Below are 25,787 nucleotides of genomic sequence, written 5' to 3'. Positions count from 1 at the left end.
GTGTTAGTTCTGAAGCCAGAACAGTGTATCACAGCTATTATATTCATAAATACAGTACAAGTGAGAAGACCAGATATAATGGAGGAGAAAATAATAGAAGCTAGAGAAAAGATAAGACTATCAGAAGGCAGGCTAGGGAAAAGTACATCTTGACCTTAGGAAAAAAAAATAGCAATCACAAGACCAAGGAGGAAAAATAAATATAATGCAAAATATTAAAAAGAAAATTAATCAGTAATATTACTACAATCATAATAACATCCCTTGTTCCACTGAAACTGAACATAATTACTTACTGTTCAAAAAGGCTTTGAGGAAGCTGTGATATGGCTTTCCTTTTGTTGCTTTCTGAAATCTTAACCAGTAGATTCAGTCTAATCAGCAAAAATCCTCTAAGATAATGGAACTACAGTAGCACATAACTTTTAGGATTTTTTCCTTCTCATTAAATGAATTTTTCCTGCTTATTCTCTAGCATTAGTATACTTTTAGCCTAGTAAATACTCATAATGGAACATTATCAAATGCTTCAGATTTATTTTTTGCCTTCTTTAATTTTCTAAGTATCTTATTTTCAAACAGATTTTCTTAGTTCCAGTAGAAGTTCTTCCACATGGTAAAGAGAAAGGGAAAATTAGAATTATGTCCTCCATAAAACAGAAGCAAAGACCACCCCACAATACTTTTTCTTTTGAAAGAGAGAAGCAAAGAAGGAAATAAAAAAATTTTGAAAGGAAAAGACAACACAAGAAAGAAAACAGTAAAGAAAAGATTGAGGATACTGTCATGAAATATAACAAATATCAAGGTTTCATCTCTAGACTATTCATACACCAATTAATCTATTATTAAAGCATGACATTTCTGAATCACTTACAACACACTCCGTTAGTGAAATTATTCAGATACATGGAAGAAATATTAGAAATTAGAATTACTGCAAACATTTTCCCCGTAGGATCACTCAGACAGCATAAAGAAAACATCATAATTCCTTCAATTTTCTCAGAACTCAAGGAGAACCATAGAAGCTATTGAATTCACTTGTTTATATCTACAGTATGAGACACTCATTCCAAGTATTTTCATTCACATGAGGTGAAATCCAGTCTCTGCTGAAATCAGTGAGACTTTTGCTATTGATTTCAATGAAACCACAACTGTGATCAGTGTTTGTACTTTGTCTCATGGCTTAGAGAGATTCTTAACAAAAAATCAGGCAAACTACACCACAGGAATCCAACTAATTACAGTCCTTTTTCATGTGGCAGAGGGAAGAAACGTTTTGATTCAATGGGAAGATGGTGATGTTTACCTAGCTCAACAATTTGCATTGAGTCAATATGCAGTGTTCATACACCAGTGTTCTTCTTTTCCCACTTCTGTTGTTACAGTTGACAATGAGAACATATTTCTTTCATTGATTTGGTTATTTATTTCATTATGGCAACTATTCATAGCCCATTTTCACTGCTTAGGAGAAAAGAATAAAGCACACATGAAATTCTAGTGTTTGAAAGGTCAGTGAAACCATTTTTACAACACTGCAATAATATGTAACTACAAACAGGAGTTTATGACTACAGGAGTCTACGAAACAGGAGATATATGACCACACAACAGGATTATTTATTGAACTTCTAGCCATTTCTTGCCCATCTCTGTCTTGAATCCTAAGTGGTAGGTAATAAAAGGGTAACTGCAAAATTAACTAAAAACAAGTTGGACCGAAAAACAAGAAGCACCAGGCATGCACTGAAAATAGAGGTTAAAACTTCAAATGTGAGGAAGACTACAGAAGCCTTCATCAAAAGACCACCAGAAGACTGATGACCACCACAGAAGGAATTTTAAGTTTTTTGGCTGAAAGATCCCCCTCACTCCCAGCACTGAATAAACAAATACCGACCCTGTAGCCATCTGACTACAGAGTTTTATTTTCTTGCCCAGTTTGGACACGAGTCCAGAGAAGGGCACCAGAGCAGGGGAAGGGCCTGGAGCAGGTGTTCCATGGGAGCAGCCGAGGGACCTGGGATGGCTTAGCCCGGAGAAGGCTCAGGGGTGAAAGGAGGGTGTAGCCAGGCTGGGAGGTCACCTTCTTCTCCAGGGCAAGCAGCGACAGGCTGAGATGACACACGAGCTAAGCGGTACGAAGGGAGATTCAGGTTGGACACTGGAGGCATTTCTTCATAGAAAGGGTGATCAGGCATTGGGACGGACTGCCCAGGGAAGTGGTGGAGGCACTATCCCTGGAGGAGTTTAAGGAGACTGGGTGTGGCTGTCAGTGCCACGGGCTAGCTGTCACCGCTTGGAGCCGATGATCTCATCCTGAACTGATTCTGTGACTACCATTTCACAGCTCAAAAGCAACCAACTATCCTGCAAAGGCTTTTAAAGAACGGAAAGTATATTTTTATTACTTTCGAATTAAAAAAAAAAAAAAAAGAAAAAAAGCCAAAAAACCCACCCCAAACCCAAAAAACTAGCAGCACACACAATCTGAAAGCCCAGCTGCCGCCCTGGCCTTCCAGCAGCCGCGCAGGTCCCTGGTTCCCAACAGAAAGCCGGGAGCGCGCTCCCCGCACAAGACGCCCCGGCGGCCGCCGCCCTCCCCGCGCATGCGCCCCGCCTGGCGCACGCGCCGCCGTAGCCCCGCCCCGGCGCAGCCCGCGCGGCCCCGGCCCGGCGCGCGCGGCTCGGGAAAGGGCTGCCCCCGCCGGCAGCGGCCCTGCCTCCCGCGGGTGAGTAACGGCGCCGGGCCCGAGCCCTGCCGGCCCCGGGCACGGGGGAAGGGCTCCTCGGGGCTGGGACAGGCCGGCAGAGCAGGGGACGGCTCCCGGTCCCGCCCGCAGCCGCTGTCAGAGGGGCCGCGGCGGCCCCCGGGCGGTGCTGTCCGTCCCGCAGAAGCCTCGCCGCGCCGCCCGCCCGCGGCCCATGCCGCTCTGGCGGCGGGGGCTGGCGCTTGGTTCCGCAGAGTGGGAGAGAGGGTGAACGCTCGGAGCTCGGTGGTTTGCCCCGGGGACGGGAGCAGCGTGGCCAGCTGGGTCTGCTCCCTGCCGTGGCGTTCCCCTCCTGCCAAGCAGCCTGGCTCTGAGCAGTCTGGCCCGGGGAGCTCCCGGTGGCTAAAGGCCTGCAGCCGCGCAGAGTTCGCTCTGTGTTTCCATGGCCTTCTGAAACAGGAGAAGGCAATGACTCTAATGCTGGAGGCTCTTACCACGTTTACAGCAAAGAACCCAGGATTGTGTTCTGTTGCTGCTGCTGTCTGAAATTCAAATCACATTTTCTGTTTTCTGGTTGTCAGGTTTCAGATACCTTTTTTCTAAATTGGGTAGACCAAAAAGAAATCTTCTATTATTTGAAGGTGTTTAAAAAGGTGTCTTTTTGGCATGTGACACAACTGTGAAGTGTCTGCATGCCATACCTAATGTCTTCTTACATCTTCAATGGTTTTCAAACTATTGCTTGAAATCAGCTTTAGAAAAAGATTTTTCATATACAGAGACTTTTTGAGAAATTCCCTGTTTTTTTCTAATACTAGAAACACTCACAGGGTTTCCAGATATATTGTCAACCTTTGTTGCTTTTTATTCTTTGTGATCTCTCTGATTTGTGGTCAGATTGTGCTATGTATATGTGGTGCTTTAAACGCTCTTACCAGTCCTCAGTTTAGTAAACCTCACCTGGTCAATCATTTGGAAACTGAATTAATGTTTCTAGGTGTACATCTGCACTGTAACTCCAGAATCAGGGCTTTAAGGCCTAGGAGCTTCAGCTCTATCTAGAGGTACTTCAGTGTTTTCGGTTTCTTTGAGCTGGGAAAACATAGTAGAAACTAAGCTTAGATAACTTAGCTGAGAAGCTTTGATCCCATCCATGAACTACCCGCCTCGGTGTCTTCTGGATGACCTTACACTTGATCAATAGAATCGGATTTTCAGACCTCTCCACTATATTGCATTTCCATTTGTTATGTTTAAGGAACATCAGAGCAAATAAATTACAGTATTTGCTGATTCTTACTAAACTAGATAAATCTACTTTTACTGAACCTAATTTCTTTGCATAGTACAGTAATTTCACGAATACAAGCCGCACCAATTTGACTAAGATTTTGCTCCTAAACCGGAAATGCGGCTAATAATCAGGAGCGGCTAATACAACCTCAGAAGTGCCAGCCAGAGTGCTGAGCTGAGCAGCTGCAAAGTCGGCATTTTGCGATTGTTACAAATTGCTACTCTGTTGCACCGCGGGTGGAGCCTGGCTCCCTGTAGGCAGCACGGGGGGCGGGGAGAGAGGCGGGAGAGCTCTCTTTCCTCCTCTGCCACAGCCCAGGGGAGAGATGGGGGGGGCCCGGCGCCGCCATTGCCGCGGCCCGGGGAGGAGAGGGGGGACCCGGGCCGCCCCTACCGCGGCCCGGGGAGGGGGGGGGGAAGCCCGCGCCACCATTGCTGCGGCCCGGGGAGGGGGGGGGAAGCGCGCGCCGCCATTGCTGCGGCCCGGGGAGGGGGGGGAAGCACGCGCCGCCATTGCTGCGGCTCGGGGAGCCGACAGGAGCCCTGCGCAGCCATTGCTGCGGCCCAGGGAGGAGGGGGGAAGCGCGCGCCGCCATTGTTGCGGCCCGGGGAGGGGGGGGAAGCGCGCGCCGCCATTGCTGCGGCCCGGGGAGGGGGGGAAGCCCGCGCCGCCATTGCTGCGGCTCCGGGAGCCGACAGGAGCCCCGCGCAAGCCATTGCTGTGGCCCGGGGAGCCGACGGGGTGCTTTGTCCCCGCCCGCCGCCGCCGCGGCAGGAGCGGGGAAACTCCGTCCCTGCCCGCCGCCGGCGCCACGGGCGCGGGAAAGCTCCGTCCCCGCCCGCCGCCGCTGCCGTAGGAGTGGGGGAAGCTCCGTCCCTGCCTGCCACCGCGGGGCAGCGCCGACCCGGGGTGACCGAGCCCAGGGGCAGCGCCGGCCGGCCCCGAGCGGCAGCGCCGGGCTGGACCACCTGGCCCCGTCAGCAGCCCCTAGCGGGCCAAACCTGCACAGCCTTAGCTCAGCCAGTAAACGCCGCCCTCCCGCGGTTCTGTTACTAATTGCACGCGGGTCCTCGCTGCGAACGACAAAGCGGCTTATATTCGTGTGCGGCTTATCTATGGACAAAAACCGAAATATTTGCCAACACCCAGAGATGTGGCTTATAGTCAGTGCGGCTTGTATTCGTGAATTTACTGTATATTTCTCTTTTGGAATTTGTAAAACTGAAAAAAGCAACCCACTGGGCAGGGCACTGAAACTTGAGTTGCCTGACCAAGATCATCTCTAGTAATTAAGCATCATCATCCCTTTTAACCACTTCTTTTTACATTGCTTTTTCTTCTCTAACTAAAGAAACATTTTTATTTGGGAAAACATGTAAAGGGGAAAAATATCATCTGTACGTCCATATACTTTTTTCTTCATATAGTGGAAAGGACATACAGAAGGTTTCCTTGCACAGTAACTTAAGGGTATAAAAAGCAGTAGTGAGAGAGGGGAAAAAAATCTCTGTCAGGTAAGAGTTTGAGACATTCAATTAAATTTACAGGATTGATAGGAAAATACTACAGATTTTTTCATACACCCTTTTCTTTCTTCATGGAGGAGTTGTTTTAAGAAGAATGGTTGGAAATTTTGCCTACTGTAATGAATTTCATTCTATGTATTGCCAAGAAACCCAAATTAATTTGTAACAGAGATGACTATAATGGGATAGCCTTACATGTATTTTGTGCTTTTAATTCTGTATAGTGGCTTGCAAACTAAAAAGTAAAACTACTGTGTCATATGTTTTGGTTTTTTTTGAGAAGAGAACTGGATGTTGAGGAAATGCAGATTTTAACTTTTCCCAGTAAAGCTTCATATTTTTCTCATGTTATGGAGGAATTTACTCTCTGTATTCATTAAAGGAGAAACTCTGACTGTTACAGATGGTTTTTTTTGGTCTTTTAAAATTTATTGTGTAGGCAAGAGAAAGAGCCCAAACTGCTCACATTTTTGTCTGGTACACCTATATGTGTCAGAAAACATGGAGTTTGAATCCAAAAGCTTCTGAATCAGGGTAACTACATGTAACATCTTAACCTTCATAAAACTGAAGTTATTCAGCCTGATTTTTTCCTGCCGAGAAAGTCAGCTGCTGTTAGATCCAAGTGCACCCAGAAGTCCAAGGTAAGATTAGTCTAGAGGAGTGACTTGTACCTCAGTAAATTGCAGTCAGACTCTAAAATTTGAGTGTCCACGATGAACACAAAATCACAGTCTAATGACTGTTGAATCAGAAATGTATTTTTAAGGTTTTTCCACTTCCAAGGATAGACATAACTTCATGTAGCTGTTTCACAGTTACGTTTGTTCAGTCTGTTTCCCCAATATTGTCATTCTGCTGTGGCACTAGCATTGATGAGGGTAATTTATCTATCACTATCTCTGTAAAGTAGATGTGTACAAAACTAAATGACACGTGAAGTACTGCCAACCTGTAGCTCTTCAATGCAGCTTTTACAGTATAGGTGTCTATGCCAGGTCTGATTTATGTTATCGTCGTTGAGACTGATGTCTCCCCAAAACACAAGCCTTTACCATAGATATCACTTACTTATTCTAGAAATTTTGCACTTTGATGCCGAGCTTCTGTATAAGCATGGCAGTTCATAATATGATATGGTAAACTGAGGTCTGTCTTGATGCTAGTCAAATGCTAGTAAGCATGCTGCTCATTTTTTAGTATACTTCAATGGTGAATATTCCATTGAAAAAATACTTGTTGAAAAAATAATGTGGAGCACCAAGATCAGTTCCTGAGACTTCAGACAAATGACTTAGTGAAATCTTGACCTAGACAGTAGGAATTGAGTAGCTGATAGGTCAAGAATAAAAAGGAACAGCTTCTTTGATATAGAATAGGAAAACCCAAATGAAAAACCTTGTCAACATTCCAATTATAGGCATTGCAGTCATGAATTCTTTTTCATAGAAGAGATAGTAATTGCAGAGGTGCTTTATCTCTGGCCGTCCTGTATGTTGTTTAACGAAGATCAGTGGCATCTGGGTTAAATTAAATGGAATGCATTAATACATTAGTCAGATGAATAATATTGTTTCCTAAAAAAAATACACTTCAGAAAACTTCAGTTTGAAACTTTCAGTTTCAATCTGAAAATTGAGTTAAATTACCAGTAGGGGTAGCATAATATACTAGAAAGAAGACTAAAAAGGTAATGAAAAATAGCAGGAGCTGTTTGAGTGTATTTAATTTCTTATTAAAGTAAACTGTTCTGTACTCCAGTCTGACAGAATTCCAAAATCATGGGATAGATTGTTAGCCATAGAAAAAGAACCCTGTAATTTGATGTAAAGCGATGTGAAATCCTCTAAGCATGTATGCTGTAAAATCATTTTCCCTGACAGTTGCCAAACGTATGGTTTCAGAATCCAGTTGGGCAAAACGAACAGCATCGTTTTCATAGTCTTGCCTTGCTCCATCTGTTTTTTGTTGGCTTTAGTGCTGTGATACTCACTCAACTGAGTCCACTCTCTAACAAGGTAAAAGTGCATTGGGATTTTTGTGTTCCTTACTTTTGAAATGTTAGCTGGGTTTTGCTCTTAAAGTAAATGCATGAAGTAAGAATAGACAGTAGGATGAACAGGTTAATATTGGAAATGGAAGAAGTTCTCTTTCTGGCAGTGAAATACTGCTAATCCAGTTCAAGCTGTATTGTTAAAAAGCATATTCTAAAATTGCTTATCTAAAATTATCATAGCAGTAGCAAGCAGCATGTTGTGACAACTGAGCTCTATATTAATGCATTATAACATTGGTAGGAAACTAAGGTCAAATCATTTGTACGTATTTTGAAATTATGTATGTATATCTCAGTAAATTAAAATGTGATTCTAAAATTTGGAGGTCAGTGAAAGAAATGCAAATCATAGCTATGATATGTCTAATGACCCTTGTATCAGAAATTTATTCTTAGGTTTTCCAGTTTAGTGTTGTCAGTTTTATGCATGATCTTGTTCCACATAATTCTGTGGTAACCTAAATTTTGTTAATCCTTTTCTCTGGTTTTCTTGTGATAATGTTGTACAGGAATTAAAGTTATAAATAAAGTAATCAGGCCTTCCATTATACTAATTTCCCCCTCCCCCCCCCAAACTTTCATGGTTCAAATCTTGCCGTGTACCATTGGTCTTGTTTTGGATTTAGCCCTGGCACACTACATGAAGCATCAGGCAGCTGTGACATTGTACTAACTGGCTGCCAGCAGCTAACTTACAGGCTTTTCTGCTTGAGGTACATCCTTAATGCTATGCTGTTTGTTGCTTATGTGATTCAGAAAAAAAGAAAAATAGATCTGTAAAGTTGAAAATACTGAAAGCATTGTGGTTTCAAATTTAATTTGCTGGAGTATTTTGTTAATATATTGGTTATCAGAATGCAAAGTGGTTGGTCTGAAGCCAGTAAATAGGTCAGTAAATGAAACCTGCATTCTCAACATAAGCTGTAGTTCTGTCATACCCCATTTTGTTTTTTTACTCCTGTTCTGCTATGTTATTCTGCTTTCATGGGTTCTGCTTTTTTCTTCCGTTTTGTTTATTATTTCTACCTGAATAGCACTTACAAAACATAATAGTTCTGAAATAATGCAACCAGAATTTCCATTTCATGGGATTCATCTGGGTTAGGGTAAAAATTAAGTTCAAAAGTAAAATAATTTGTAAAATATTGGAGTCCTTCATGGTAGTACCTCAGAAAATGACACGTTCTCAAAGAAAAAAATGGGGTCTTGTTTGTGTGCTCTGCTCTCCACAAAGTGTCTTAGTTCTGCAGTCAGTGTATGCATCTTATTTGTCTGTGTGATGTTTTTATTATGTAGACATTTTATTAAGCATTTCATACTGCTGAATACTATGTAATAAGAGATCTGACTTGAAAATATTTGTCTTTTGATCAGTTACAGCCAAAATTCTGTTGGGATTCTGAACTATGACATCATGGCAAGATTTCGCAGAAGAACATGCATCATTTTGTTGCTTTTTATTTTGTTTATTTGCTCCATAATGATGGCTTTGAAGACCCTGAGACCTGACAGAGCTGGCTTTGGGGATCCGTTTGGACTTGGTTTGTTGCCAGAGCTTCAACAAAGGACTGTGCTCTTAGACAATAAACAGAATTCGCTAAATAGGGCTCCAGGAGATATTGTAACCCGTGTCAATAATTTGCATAGTCTTGCTGTCAATACCATGAAAGCATCTATGTCTTCTGTAAAAAAAATGGAAGAGGAGCTGTCTTCTCCTAATTACAACTTTCACATATTCTACTATACTTGGTATGGGAATCCACAGTTTGATGGTAAATATATTCACTGGAACCATCCGTTGTTGCCACACTGGGATCCCAAAATTGCAAACAATTATCCAAAGGGAAGGCATAATCCTCCTGAGGACATTGGGGCCAACTTTTATCCAGAACTTGGATCTTACAGTTCCAAAGACCCTACTGTCATAGAAGCCCACATGAAACAAATGCGTTCAGCTTCAACTGGTAATGAGTGTTAGCTTTTCAGCATGTTGTTCATTTATCCAGCCTTACATTTGTGAATGAGCACAACTGAGCTATCCTTCTGTTTTTCTGTGTAATTCAGGGTAAATGTCTTTGTATCTCTGAGTTTTAATGCTCCAACTGAAACCTGTGTCTTCAAAGCTGTGTCTGATGAGTCTAACAGCACAGAAGCATAAGAATAGTATTTTTAGTACTGTAGGTACATGTTTTTCTTGACTTACTGCTAAACACTGATAACATAAATGAAAATACAGAAACCTTGATTAGATTATATTGTCTGTGTATTATATTTTTGGAGATGAATACTTCAGTTTAAAGAACAGGTTTCAGTAAATCATATTAACATGGTTAAGGAGCAGCCTAAATATGAGAGCAGCTCAAATATGAGTGGGGGTTTCTTCTCTGAATGCCGTTTTTGCAATAACAATTATGTATTAATTTATTAATGTACAAAAGTATCTTCTTTCAATACAAACTGATGTTCCATTTTTCTAAATAAGACTAACTGTATACATAAGAATATTCCATATATTTTTTTAGTGTCATTCCCAGTTGTTGGGCTTTATGGTCCTTTTTACGTAAATCTGCTTTAAAATAAGCAGTCATATAGGCTAATTTTAAACTCTGAACAGCTTCTGTAAATGTAGTTAGAGCAAGATGACCAAAGCACATAGGATTGCTGATACTGGTAATCACCTTGTACTGAATCTCTTTCATTCACCTAATCATTAAGATTTAATATAATTGTTATATTTTGATTGGTGGTGTTTACTTGTGTAGTGTTTACTTCTTGGTTGTTGTCATCTTGTGTGTTTTAACTTAACCTTTATTTTGTACAAGGGTTAATGCAAACATAGGAAATTCCTCACCCTCTTCAGTAATATAACTCCATCAACAGGAGTAACAAGACTGTTGCAGACATATCTGAGATATAAGTTGCCAATAAGCACTGTTTTAGTCTTATCTAAAACAAAATAATGTATGGTGGTGTGATGAAGGTGAGGAGGGCACTTGCAGCTTTAGAAGAATATGTGATGTTTCTCATCCTCTTAATACGGATGTCTAAGTTGAACTGCTGGTGGAAAGGGTGCCAGTTACTAGGAAAAATGCTTTGCATAATCAAGTTTTTTCGTAACTTCAGTTAATTTTCTGTTTAAAACTCAGCAATGTGAATGAGTAGTTCAGGCTTCCTGTGACACTCTTTGTAACATAACTGATATTTATTAAAAGTCACTGTTTTCCTGCTGTTATTTGGACTTAAGGATTTAAGTACAATTGAATTTGTTCTTTTTCATCTGGATTTGACTAACATTATTCATCAACTATTTTTTTTTAGCATTATACTTTGTTCATTTTTTGTGTACTGTGAGGCTGACTATTTACAGTTTCTACTTTTTTGCTCTCTGCCATTGTCTCATCCATGACTATTTTACAGTCACATAATCATGTTTTTCTAGCCATTTTTGAACTGTATCAAAGATCTTGTGAAAAAAGAAAAATGTAAGTGGTTCTTTCAGATAATATTGTCTAATGATTGAAGGCGTATAAGAGATTGGGGCAACAGGAGTCTCATGCAGTGCTTCCCTGTATTCTTCTTATACTTTACAAATCTTATGAATTAATTTCCTAATATTTTACAGATTAATACAGTAAATTTTATTCATGAGATTGCTTGGGGAAGTTATTTTTTTTATTCTATTTTTTTCTTCTGTGTGACATAAAAGATAATCTGATAAAATGCAGTAAAATATTGCATTTTGCTTTCCTTCAGCAGACTGTCTCTTGTGATTATCTGTTATTTGTGATTTTCCTTTTGATAAAATCCAGAGAGAATGTGCCAAAGGGTAGTTGTGTGTGTAGTGAGCACAAACTTCTGGTTTGGATATTTGTGTGATTTATGTATTCACTGTAATAATTGGTTTCTTTTTCCTAATTTTGGAATTTTTTGTTGAAAATTGTTGATCGGAACTGTTACAATGTTAGTAAAGTAGGTGGAATTTAGAAAATATATGGTTCCCTCGCTTGGTGAATTTATTCATTTACTGAAATCATTACCTAGTTAAAAAGATCCACATTGACTTATTCTTCTGTATGTTCTAAATAGCTTTTCTATCAAAATATTTCTACACCAGTATTTCATGTATTTCTTTCAGACTTAGCTTCTTTTTGATATTGTTTCCAGCTGCTCACCTAAAAGATCTAATCTGACACCATTTTATTTTAGAAGGAAAGGGCTTAGCCTTTCTGAAGAGTGTGTTCTTTTGCTTTCTTGGAGAGCATCAGAAAAATTTACAATATGAAGACATGTTATTTGTTGTCTTTTTTCTCCACAACACTGGTAACATCTTAAAATTATTGAGAGTTACTCAAGCATTTTTGAAGATAATAAATTAAAAAACTAATTTCACATGCTTGGAAGGGTGGATTACACCATAGTAACTGTACCAGCAAGAAGGAAGGTTGTGGTATTGAAGTCACTGCTTCTAGTAATAAATGGTTGTTTTGTATTTGGGCCAGAGGTAAAATGAAGAAATACGATGGGGAATTCAGTCCCATAAGATAAGAATCTCCTTCATCACATGCACAGCTCTCATCTCTTGAGTGTTCTGTAATTTGTGTATCTTGATATTCTCTGCCTGTATCATGGCGTAGCTATAATGCCTTAGTGGGAAGCACTCTTTTCCTCTTGTACAACCTGAAGGTTGGAATGCTGTGATGAACAGTGGGAGGAAACATTTCTTAAATTTAAGTTTCTTAGGCTTAGCACACTGAGTACAGATTTGTTCCCTTGACAGATAATCTAACCACTGTTTGTTTTAGTCCTACAAAGAGAGGAGTTAAAATCCACTCTGAAAATACTGAGATTAAAACTTGAGATTCTGATTTATTTTATGTAGATTTCACATCAATAATTGTAACAGTATACCTGTAATATGTTAAACAACATGATTTAAAACTCAAGTTTTGTATTTTCAGGTGTAATAGTACTTTCATGGTACCCACCAGGTATGGCTGATGAAAATGGAGAACCAACTGATGATTTAGTGCCAATTGTTTTGGACTATGCACACAAATATAATCTAAAGGTAAAGTATTTCTAGATGCATATAATAGGACCAATTAGGAAAGCAGACCTTGCTATTATACTGCTTTTTGGTCATGGAAATCTTTGAATTGCACTGAACTTCAGTAGGACCTGAGTAATATTCCGTTATAAGCAGAATAAATATTGTAATCTGCTTTAGCTTGCAAAATGTAAGGCATAGTGTTGTGGATGATTTTTTAAAAAAATTTCTTTTCAGGAAGCATTTTTTAAAATAAAACATTATGCTATTTTCCAGTGATTGTATTGGGAGTTGAGGGAAGTATTGCATATTCCAAAATACTGTGAAATACAGTGATCTATAAACTAAGGGCCTTTGAGAAAAAAAGGACTTATATTTATTTGCATTATTTCATAACTTGCTAGCATCTGATCATAGAGGTCAGGTGCGAACATTTATGAGGCATAAAGACAGATTTGGAATATCAAGTTTGAATTAATGTCTTTATTCCAGAAGGTACCAGGAACACTTACCTTGGACTGTAAGGTCAGAGACATGCTGCTCAGACTTTAGGGTTACTTCAGGGCATGTCAAGATAGAAAGCCTAAGTTATTAACTCCTTAGAATAGGTGAAATACCAAGTCATTTAAAGATTACATTAATTGATCAGTAGAATCTTAAATTGTGCATTGGTTTTTTAGAATAAAACTTGTATTTCCCTTTTGTGATAAATAAAATGTATGTTTCATTTTAATCTCTCCCAAATAATATATTTGAGTTTTTAAGTAGCTGCATATGTTTCATCTCTGGAGTGTGCTGTCTGTACTGTGTACTGAAAATATATCCTGTTCATCTGCTTGGGTTTTAGTTGGTTATGTGAGTTGCAGATTCTCAGTGAAATTTCTTGTCACCTGGGGTAGCTGTAGATTCTTTGGCAAGCAGGAGGATAATAGGATGATTAAATCAGATACAGACATAATTTTGAAACTGTTAAAAATACTGTGTGATTTTCATTATATGACACAGGTTGCACTCTATGTAATGATTTCTAAAAAGACAGAAAAATACGTAATCCTTTCCCAAAATGTTCAGACTATCAAATAGAGTTTGCTCTCACCTAAAAAAACTTGTTAACATTCAAGTCTCAAAGGAGTCAAGGCCAAATGAAATAAGCTGCAAGCAACCAAGGAAAATACAATAGTATGTGATAGTATGATAATGATTGCAATATGGATGAAGCTGCTGTTACCACTTGGAAGAATTACTGGAGTACAGATAGTTGGTATAGATGCAGGAGATGTTACTTTCACTGTAATGTTTTTAAGCATTCTTGCACTAGTAAGTTATTACAATAAGTGTTAGTAGTCTCAGTATACTAAAGCCAGTATATAAAATACATTTCTGTTATGTCTGCTAAATAGAAGTCTGGGAGAAGATATGCCCTTTTGATTTGCCTGGTTTTGATAGCTGGAAATGAAAGATGAAATTATAGTGCTCTTCAGCCTCTACTGTCAGCCTTAGTGATTTAGTCTAATGCTATTTTTCTATAGTTTCTATTTAATAGAGAGAGAGATTGGCTCTGCAATGGAAATTTTCTACTGTTGCAGAGTTGTCGAAGACTTTATTAAATACATTCTGCTCTAAAATTGCTTCTGTAAAAGTTGTTGCTTTGATTAATGTAATGTATTCTTCCATGATTTTCTATTTGAAAACAAATTCATTTTTACATTGAAATTCACACATACTGGTTAATCAATTCCATAAGCTCCAAGCTTGACATTCAGAGCAGTAGCAGTATATTATATTAGATTTAGTTCCAAGAGCTTGTTGCTGTTCATAAATCTATAAAATTTTTAATTAAAGTTTTCGTTTCCCATATCTCGAAGTGTATTTTGACTCCGAAAACTGTTTTTGGAGCATTATCTTTAGCAGATTTTAATATATTAGTTAGAAATTAAGTATTAAAATGTTTCGTTAGTTTATCCGTTCTTGGACATTCAAATAGATATTTTATTTTAAGTTTTAGGTTTTGTAGCTTACAAAGATTTCTGAAGCATGATTACCACTTGCTGTAGTCTAGGATAAACAAAAGCAGTGCTCCGTTTTAATGTAAAAAACCTAAGTATTTTATGCCAAACTTCCTGCAATCTGAAGCTTCTAATGTCAGTAGTGCATTATTGGATTATTAGTGCATTAGTGGAGTATTTTCAGTGGAGACTGATTAAATCTTTGGTCTGTAAAGAATTATATTTTTTGTGAATGGTACTTTCTTCATGTAATACCCAGTGCCCATATATTCAGTAGTGTTTTATGTTTGTGTTGCTCTTACATTTTCTTCTTTCAGGTCACTTTTCATATCGAACCTTACAAAGACAGAGATGATCGCAGCATGTACCACAATGTCAAGTACATCATTGACAAGTGAGTTTTTTCAAAATGGTTTCCTTGGGGTTTCTTACATGCTGGTTTAGGGGACTTCTGTATGAAGCTCTGAAGATCTATGAACTGAAGCTTATGAAAATATATAAGAAAATATATAATATTAATTCTTATAAAAATATATAAGAATGTCTGCTAGGACTGAAGAGAACTGAAAGGAACTTTGTTCATGACATTCTGAAGTGTGGCATATCTCTTTGGCCAGCTCAGGTTGGCTGTCCTGGCCTTGCTTCCTTCCAGCTTTTTGTGCAGCTCCTCACTGGCAGAGCAGGAGGCAGTGAGAAATCCTTGACTTAGGGTAAGGACTACTTAGCAGCAGACAAACCATCAGTGTGTTATCAGTTTTATTCTCATGCTAAATTTAAAAAAACGCAGCACTGGAGCAGGTACTTAGAACATTAAATCTATCCCTGCCAAACCCAGGACAGTTACTAATTTGTAGTAGTTCAAAGGTTCTTTGAAGAGTCATTGATACTTCAGCAAAACTGGACTGAAAGTGGATATGATGTGCTGTGTTTCAAAGTCCATGTCCTGTTTTTTTAATTAATTTTTGGGAAAGGTCTTCAGCTCAGATTGTACAACAGTATTTTCCAAATAGTAAATTTTGTTTTAATGATCTTGTTTGCTTTATAGATACGGAAGCCATCCAGCTTTTTACAGGCATAAGACCAGCACAGGCAGACTTCTTCCCATGTTTTATGTTTATGACTCTTATGTAACAATTCCTGAAATATGGGCAAATCTGTTAACTGTCTCTGGATCCCAGAGTATTCGAAATACTCCCTATGATGCATTATTCATTGCACTTCTTGTAGAAGAAAGACATAAACATGACATTCACAGAAGTGGTTTTGATGGAATGTACACGTACTTTGCCACCAATGGCTTCTCCTATGGCTCATCTCATCATAACTGGGCAAGTTTAAAAGCCTTTTGTGATAGTAACAACTTAATGTTTATTCCAAGTGTGGGACCAGGTTATATTGATACCAGCATCCGACCATGGAACAACCACAACACCCGGAACCGTGTCAATGGGAAGTACTATGAGACTGCCTTCAGTGCAGCCCTTCTGGTGCGACCAGAAATTATTTCCATTACATCTTTTAATGAATGGCACGAGGGAACTCAGATTGAAAAAGCTGTCCCTAAACGGACTGGACAGGTGGTTTACCTTGATTATAAACCCCATAAACCAAATGTTTACCTAGAGCTTACTCAGAAGTGGTCTGAGAAGTACAGAAAAGAACAAGAACAGTGGCTTATGTGAGCTGTCTCAGCTGCAGTTGTTTCCTAATGCATTGACTGTATTGAGAAAGAAATGGAGAGCTGAAGAATCTGTTATTAATTGTCTTTATTATATATTTTGAATGTATATGCACTACTACTGAATTTTAATTTTGAAAAGTAAAAAGATTATGAGAATATTGGCAATTCTGTTTTACTGGATATTTTAATTCAAAAATATTCAGAGAAAGCTGTTTGTTGTTCAGTTGGTTTTGGGTTATTTAACTTTGTAACTTGCATGCTGAATTTTCAGAACATCTGCATGGGATAACACACTACATGACCAAAGTATAACAAAAAACTGGCGCAGTTTCTTCCTTCCTTTATTCCTGTGGTTATGTTTCTAATCAAACTGACGCTGTAATCTAAGTCCTCATAGCTTCTTGCAGGATGCATGTCTGTAGTGTGTGGAATAATCTACATTTACACTTTTTGATGCTTTGCAAAAGGAGTTCTTGACATATGACTAGCTTGAGGTAAAAGCACTGAGGAGTTATGTGTGATGCAACACCACTGGATTTTGTTTAAAAAAAAGTATTTGAAAGAAAGTTCCAAAGAACTGTTGAAAGATTTCTAGTTTACTTACATTTATTCTGTTTGGTACATGGTGTAGACTTTTGCAGATTACTGGATACCAACCAGGAACATTTTTTTTCTCTATTACTTTTAATTAAAAAAAAAATAAAATTGGATTAGAATGGAAAATATTTTTTGAGGGGGAAAAAAACCTTAAGATACAAAAAGTTTATTAAAACTTTAATTGTTGCTTATTGTCTGCTAATAGACTGCATACACAGACCTAGTGTGCATTTGTAAATGTTTAAAGTTTCCAAACCGAGTATCGTGCTAGTCCTACAATAACTTAATTGTAGGAAATACTTTTTTTATTTCTGACTTAGGAGCAACCTAGTTTGGTAACAATGAGAGCAACTACCCATTTGTTTAATTTGAAATCTGAGATTTCTCTATTTCATCTAGTCCATTTAGTTGTTCCTGGATTCAGAATTGTAGATACTAAAATCTTGCTGTTGCTCAGATAAGCACCCTACCAATACTATCTGTAAGACTGTGGTGTGGCTGGAAATGGCTGTTTTCAGTGCTAAGAATCTCACCTGTTGAATGTTGTGATTATTAACTGGCATTTTTAATGAGGTTGGAAAGGTTCAATTGCACAGACATACCTCCTGAATAATACATTTTTTTGGGATTTTCACAGAACTTCTTAACAAAGCTGTGAACTTTGGAAAAGTAGAAATTGCAGTATTTTGTTTATTTGCAGCAAGCGTTTAATGCTAGCACAAGTGGATTCTTTGTTAGTTATTTTATTTTTTTAATCTACTTAGAAGGTTCTGATCCTGTGTTTTAGTTCATACGCTCAGACTGTTGTGACTACTAATAACAGCTAGAATTCCATTGAATTCAGCAGAACCCATGAAAATTACACTCTTTACTCAGATCTCGCTGTAGTCTGTCCATTAAGTGGTAAGGTGAATGTGAGGACTTCTGTTAAAACAGAAACCAAATAATATATTTTTTTCCAGAAAACTTTGTCATTCCAAATAAATATAAACCAGTTGCCACTATAAATTTCTAGTCTTTCTGATATGAAAAAGGTTTGGTTTTTATATCTCTTATTTATTTTCAGTTTAGTTTTTTTGTCATTTCTTTGTGGTTGTTCCAAGTGATGAGGTGTCATCCAATGCCCTCAGCAGCTTGGAAAAATACAGAAATTGGATTGCAAATATACAACCTGGCATGCTGAAGTATGCCTCTAGAGTTACTGGAGTCTTATTAATCTCTCTTCATATTTTTTGCATTTTCCTATTGCATTTCTGCAATATCTGAAATGCCTCTGATAGACTTTTTTTCTAGTGCTTATTTTGTTTTGCTGTACTCAGGTAGGTAAACTGACATAGACATAGGTATGACCACAGTCAAGAAAATAGTGTCTGAGACATATAAAGCACTTGTTAGACTTCTACCACTTTCAAGTTAACGACTCCCTTTTTTAAGGAATCTGATATTACTTACTTTAGTATAAATCCTTTAAATAACTATACATAACTCATTTTTATAATTGGTTGTGTATTTATGCTTTTACAGCCCAGAGTCCATATATTTATTTTAAATATGAGGGAGCAATTAAATGTTTTGCATATATTATTAAAAATTCTTCTGAAGTCAAACCTTTTGAAAGGACAAGTCTCTGTTTTCCTTTTGCTTAAACTTTTGTCTCCCACTGGTCTTTTCTCGCTGTAGTTATCTGAGCACTTTACTGGTCTTGACAACTTTGCACTGACCTTTCAACCCTAACTTTCTCCTAGTGGCAATTTATTTTCTCTGACTGTGAAAATCACTCCTTTGTCGCTGTGTATAGAAACATTTGAAATCTGTTGTATGGTATTGTACAACTGAGGAATCTGTCTTGTTTAACATGCAATTTATGGTAACAATGTAATGGATCATTACTCTGAAAGACTTGGAATTGCTGTAAAGGTATCATTTAACCCTTGCCGTGAAGTGGTTTGGGCCGTGGCAGACTGATGTCAAATAGCACCTTCAGAAGAATTTACAGAATTTCTCTAGAAAAGAATGAAAATTAAGTGCCTGGAAGTTCATCACACCTGAACACTTACTTTATTTCTGTGTGCTTGATGTGTTTTAAAACATAAAAGTGCAACCTCACATAATATTTCAGAGTTGAGAATTTAATTTCATGATCCTAAGGAAAGCTGATGGAATAGCAGTTACTAGGACTACCCCACGTGCCTGACCAATACTTTCTCTCTACTTAAATCCATGTGCTGCTTCTTGTTATAGGGAGTAGAGAGTTTTGCTTATGCACTGTTGCTGCAGTCATGATACTTTGAAATTTGAGTAAAAATAGGTCTGTGGGGAAGGATTTGTACAAATGCAAAGGAATAAGATGGTTACAAGGGCACAGTTACTGGGGCAAGTGAGGAGAAAAATGAATATATTTAAGAAGATGGTTACTCCAAGCTTTAAGATTGCAGTGGGGAAAAAAAGATACTCCAGTGTGCACCAAAATTGAGAGGCAGGGAAGAACATTTGTAATGATTTTGAGATATGAAATAGGTTTAAAGAATGTTCAGATCCCATTTCACTTTGGTGACTCACCAGTTTTACTTCTTGGCCAACTGGAAAAAAGTACTGTAATGACTATTTTTAATATTTTTAGACTGATTAAATGCCTTTGACTCATGTTGTTTCATAGTACTTAGAGTGATATGGGAAGTTTTAAAAGAGATCGTGCCGTGTTAGGGCTCTGCAAATATAGAAGTACCTGAAGTACAGTAATTTCATGATTACAAGCCGCACAGACTATAAGTTGCATCTCTGGGTGCCGGCAACATTTCGTTCTTTGTCCATACACAAGCCACACCCAATTATAAGCCACTCTGTCGTTCGCAACGAGGACCCGCGTGCAACAAAGTTGCCATATAATAACAGAATCGCGGGATCGGTGTGTTTACTGGCTCAACTCGGGCCGTGAGTGCTCGGCCCGCTCAGGGCTGCCGATGGGGCCAGGTGGCCCAGCTCGACACTGCCACTCGGCAGGGCCACTCAGGGCCGGCTGCCGCTACCACTGGGCTGGCTCGCCTTGGCCCCCGCAGCGGGGCACGGAGCCTGCCGGCACCTGCGGTGGCGGCAGGAGGGGAAGGAACTCCCCTGCTCCCGCAGCAGGCGGGGACAGGAGCCTGCCTGCTCCTGCAGCAGAGGCGGCAGGCAAGGACGGGAGCCCCCTGCCTTCCCCCCGGGCCGCGGGGATGGCAGCACGGAACCCCCTTCCTCCCCCTGGGCCGCGGGGCCAGCAGGAGGGAGCCCCCAGCCTCTCTCCCAGGCTGCGAAGGAGGGAGTCCCCCGCCTTCCACGCCCCCGCGCTGCCGACACAGAGTCCGGCTCCACCCGCCGCGAAACAGAGTAACCAATTTGTAACAATCACGTAAAGCAGGTGCTCAGCTCGGCACCCTGGCTGGCACTTCCGGGGTTGGAAATGTCAGAAAGTTATTCACATATTAGCCACCCCTGAGTGTAAGCCGAATTTCTGGGGTGGGAACAAAATTTTAGTCAAAACGGTGCGGCTTGTAATCCTGCAATTACTGTAATCAATCACGTACTACTGAGTATCACCAGGGGATAAATGGTTTCTGGACAAGCAGCAAGTCCGTGTGGTAAAAAGAGAACATACTTTTAAAAGAAAATCTATAGGTTCATTTCTGCTTCTGTGAGTTATGATCAAGTAAATTGTTTTAGTTCTGTGAGCTGTCTCAGAATGAAGCTTAGTGCATCAACTCTGAAATAAGGATGTGTATTAAATCTCGTATAGCAGTGCATGTTTGTCAGATCTATAATCTTGTACTAAATTTTGTGGGCAAACACGTGCTGATGCTGTTACTATTTTAGTGGCAAGCTGTAGATTATAGTGAATATAGTTTCTGCACTGATGTTCATCATATTTTTCTAGAGCATTTCTTTTGAGGTGCCAATGATTTGTCTCTTAAGAGGTTGTTGAAGCAGAAGGTTCTTCAGTGGAAACATTTTTGTTATGAAACTTGATATGTATATGCTCTGCATAGTTTGAATTAACACATTTCACACATGGTTCTTAGATTCAATTGAAAACATCTCTCAGGAGTGTTTTCAGTTCTGTGTTGCTAGTGAATGTATTTCTGGGTACATGGATAAGGACTTAACTGTGATTTAGGGCACTTTTTTTTTTTCCAAATCCCATGAACATAAAAAGAGGAAATAAAGAATTCTTTTGATTTAAAGAATTTGCCATTGAATATAGGACGAAAATCTGTCTCAAAAGTGCTACAAGTAATTGTCTTCATCTTTCTACTTTGTTAAGATTGTGTCAATGTTTTGTTTCTTTTTCTCTTTTACTTTTGACCAGCATGTTAAATGTTCTCTAAATTTCTAAAGTGACTGTATTTCTAAGATTTCATAGTTGGAATATTAATTAAAAAGAATCTACAAGATTAGTGGCACGGCAGAAAAACCTGATGTGAATTTGATATTGTATAGGTCAATTTGTTGTGAATGGATAGTGTATCTTTGATATGCATTGAACACAAATAAAAAACACCTGTTTTTTAATACCCTGCATGGCTGTGACAGAGATGAATTTGCTTACATAAAAATAAAAAATGTGTGCGTATGTGCATTTAGATATGTGCACATACCTGAAGTCATTATTTTAAAGTAATACATAATTGTGATAAATTACAAACAGGATCCTGCTACTTTTAAGTAAGCAATGGTTTTAATTCCGTATGATATTTACAGAAGACCTTTTTGTTTATGAATGTTTTCATGAACAATAAACATATGCCCAAAAATTGTGATTTTTAAAGGAATGCATGATAGTGGGTTCTTTTCATAATATGAGGTTTTAAATTTAATTTTTATTTTTCTATTACTACGTGTGTGTAGAATTTATTAGACTGAAAACAGCAGGCTTTTCACAATTTTTTAAAATAGGCAGTACTCCTGGAGTTTTTAGGCCTAATTTTATTACATCTTATTAAGCTGCTGAGTTTACTACTGCATGGTGATGCAAGTATCTTCTGAGTCCTGAGGTACAAGTGTATGTGACAAAGTAAAACTGAAGTTTGCAGTTTGTAGTGAAGTTTAGGAGGGAGTGGGCACATAAATAATTAACCATGCAGGAGAGCAGTTTACAACTGATTACTCCAGGGGATGAATGAAGTATTTGTTGCATTCTGATAGTATGTTGTGCTCTTCAGGTATAAAATTTTGGAAGGTAAGCGTTGCCATTTTATTTTTCATGGCAGAGTGAAATTACCTACATGGTGTTTGAAAAATATATTTTGTCATTCCAGCAATCTAACTACACTGGTATGAAAGAAATTAAAGCTATTCACACACATAGCATTGTGTATTTCTGTATATACAGCTATATAGTACGATGATATTATGGAGAGATGCAATTTCTATTTTGTATATTCCATTATTGCTACTATTCAAAGCTGGCTTAGCACATTCAAAAACGAGGAAGTTTTTAAAAATTAATTTAGGTCTTAGAATATGTGTATGCAAATATGTGCACACACAGTATTTTCTTCATGTCTTTGTGAAAAATGCTACTGCCCTTCTATGGATAGAAAAAATCTAGAGCAGTTTTAGTTCCCAGATCTTGCCAATGTTCATGGAGTGATCCAGAGTGGATCACTTCTTGATCCTAGCAGTTAAGTAGTGTGGATAGTCAGAAATAATCAGAGTATCCAAGTTAATTTCCAGTGATCTTTTGTCTTAAAAATATGGGTAAAAATCTACTGAACTCTTCTAGATCAGAGAATTTTGGAAACAGTTAAATGAAACTCAATTTTCAACACAGATCATAGTATAGCAAAAGTATAACTAGCAAATTAATATCCATGTTGGAGAAAAATAAATGTTTTATTAGATAATCTTGATGCCTGCTATTGCATTCAGAGCTGATGTACTACTTCTAGAAAACAGTTTTGTTTTTAAATTTGGTCTCTACTTAGAGTATTTAAGACATTTTCATTTAGAATAACTAACAGTTAGAATAGCTGTATACAATGACAGGTGGTTTTTTTATTTTTGAGGTGGGGGATATGTTTGGTTGGTTGGTTGTTTTTAGTCCATGAAAATGAGCACTATGTATCTGACAACTGGACCCTGTCTTCAGAGTTGCTTGTATAACTGGAAGTCATTGCTATGGAAAAACAGCACAATCTCTCAAGATTAATTTCTCAAACTACAGTGTGATTCAACAAACAATGAACCAGACATAACTTCAGTTGATTTTTAGAATGCTAGTGAAAATTAGAATGTTGGTTTGTTGCAATTTTAATGGAAGTTTAATAGAAAATTCTAATATACTGTAATAGAAAATACTTTTATTTTAGAGCTGAGATTGATTTTTCATTAAGATAAGCCAGTTAAAATTTGAAAAGTATGATTTATAAGTATGCTATATGTATTTCAAAATTACAATATTTTATAATACCATTGCCACTATTCAAAATAATGTAATGACAGTGAATACTTATTTTAAAGGGGAAACTAAAGAAGAACAAAGAGGGTTTCTAAAGTAGCCATTAGCATCAGGAAACAATGCTAATCAATGAGAAACAATACTCAAATTTTTCAGGGAAGAAAGAAGTAGCCAACCATTTTCTTTGTGAAAAGCTCTGCAGTCCTTATTTTGTCTCATATATGACGACGTGATTCTTGGTGACTACTCAGATTTTATTCCAGGTGAATTAAGACCCTGCTTTCAAAAAATAAAATATATTCTGAAAACACAAGTGGTAAATTCTATTAGTTGTATCTTAGCATAGCAAAAGTACATATTCTTTGCTATTTAAGTCCAATCTTTGGCTACCTTCTTGAACTACTAATTCACTTGGATTTCTTTGCATATATTTTGCATATATTGGAGAACAAGTACAAAGCAAAATTTTAAAACTTCATTGTAGTAACATGACATTGAAAAAGATATGCTGTATAGAAGGGAGGAAAGTAGTTCAGAGATGTCAAAATTACAAAATGTCTGGAGGCTTTATTCAAGCGGTATAACCATATTCAGATTATTACATCAATCAAAATATTTTTGAGAGGCCTGGAAGAAGTTTGTGTAGTTAAACAGCAGAATAAAGAAAAGTATTAGAAATAAGTGAGCTCAGTTCTGGCATTCATTCTAAACCTAAAAAATATATATATATATATATATAAAAATATATATATATATAATAATCCCCTACCAAACTCAAAGGAACAACTTCCTAGACCTGAAATGAAAAATAATTAAGCTTCTCCCCTCCATCCCCCAGAAGTAAATACAGCAAACCATGGTAGGCAAGACATACAGTAATTTCACGATTATAAGCCGCACTGAGTACAAGCCGCACTTCCGGCTGTAGGCAATTTTTCATTTTTTGTCCATACATAAGCCGCACTTGATTATAAGCCGCATGTTACAATACAGAGTGTGATAAAAGGTATCTATTCTATCGCCATCTTTTGAGGGTGGGGGCAGTGATCCTTATCTCCACAGGAGATATTCTGCTAATGGGCCATCAATTGAAACCAGGTGGGGCATTGTTCTTTATCTTCTCACAACCCATCCTTCCTCCAGGGAATCATTTTCTGCTAATGGCCCATTGAGTCCTACTGTGTGACTGATAAATTTACTTCATCCCATTGGAAGTTGCTCCAGCCAGAGGGAAGAGCCCAACATATCTTACCAAGATAAAAACAGAGGTTTTGGGACACTCAGGGAACCCCTTTCTCCACTGGACTCCAGAGGAAAACCGGATTTCTCCACATCACCACTGGACCTCCGGAGGGAAACTGCACCTTGTACAGGAGCACTGCTCCAACTGAATCACATCTGTCACTGCAGGAGAATGCAGCCACCATTTAATGGGACTGCTACCAACACCCTGCCTGACAGGGTGTCAGGTTGTACTCTGACTTTGTCAGGGTATGGAGTTTGTTTCTTTGTAGTACTTTATTTCTATTTTAATTTCTCTAGCAAAGAACTGTTATTCCTAATTCCCATATTTTTGCCTGAGAGCTGCTTGATTTCAAAATTATAATAATCTGGAGGGAGGGGGTTTACATTCTCCATTTCAAAGAGAAGTTCCTGTCTTTCTCAGCAGACACCTGTCCTCCAAATTAAAACAGCAAGTTTTTGTTCTTTGTCCGTATATAAGCCGCACCTGATTATAAGCCGCACTTTGGGTTCGGACCAAAATTTTAGTCAAAATGGTGCAGCTTATAATAGTGAAATTACTGTAATACAGTATTAAGGAAAAAATACCTAAACAACAGATTTTAAGAGCTGTATACTAAAGTCTTCTTTAGTGCATGTTTATAAACATTTCACAAGCAGACAGCTGGTAGTGTGCTAGTAGTGCTAGCAGATAGCAGAGCAGCAAAAGGATTTTCAAAGCTTTGATAAAGCTGTAGTAGAGAAATTCAAAGTGTTTTGTGTTTGTTTATTACAGAAGAGATTAGTATTTTCATGCTGGATTCAGTACCCATTGGTATTTAATCAACAAGTATCCTAAGTTGAAGTGTCATGCAATATGAATGGATCAACATAACAAACAGCAATAAATCACCCTGTCACAATAGCACTCACTCAGACGTTTTCAAGGAACTCAAGCTTGAAATTCTTAAAAATATATATACTTTGTTGTTTAGGTTAATGATAGGCACATGAAGGAACAGGGACAAACTTGGTATCAATTTTAAAAAGACTTCTAGGAAGGATGCTTGGAACGGTAAATAAACCTGAAATCCATCCTCGATTTAAAAAAAAAATCTAAGAAGGAACATTTAAGATAGATGTATTGGGCAATATTAATATTGTTTTCCAAAGCAAAGTCATGCACCAAAAATCCATTACATTTTTGAA

At 38.2% G+C, this 25,787-nt stretch overlaps 1 protein-coding gene across 1 annotated transcript; it reads left to right on the top strand.

The window, feature by feature from the left end:
- Positions 1-2,674: 2,674 nt before the first annotated feature.
- Positions 2,675-19,730, top strand: MANEA (mannosidase endo-alpha). The gene is made up of 5 exons (XM_033055765.1): positions 2,675-2,741; positions 8,971-9,560; positions 12,555-12,664; positions 14,967-15,043; positions 15,695-19,730. The coding sequence occupies exons 2-5, from the start codon at positions 9,011-9,013 to the stop codon at positions 16,329-16,331; spliced, it is 1,374 nt and encodes a 457-aa protein (XP_032911656.1). The 5' UTR covers positions 2,675-2,741; positions 8,971-9,010; the 3' UTR covers positions 16,332-19,730.
- Positions 19,731-25,787: the final 6,057 nt, after the last annotated feature.

Source organism: Catharus ustulatus, chromosome 3, assembly GCF_009819885.2.
Source record: "Catharus ustulatus isolate bCatUst1 chromosome 3, bCatUst1.pri.v2, whole genome shotgun sequence".
NCBI classification, from domain to species: Eukaryota; Metazoa; Chordata; class Aves; order Passeriformes; family Turdidae; genus Catharus; species Catharus ustulatus.
Note: the sequence above shows the minus strand (reverse complement) of the source record. Positions and strands in the feature narration are given on the sequence as shown.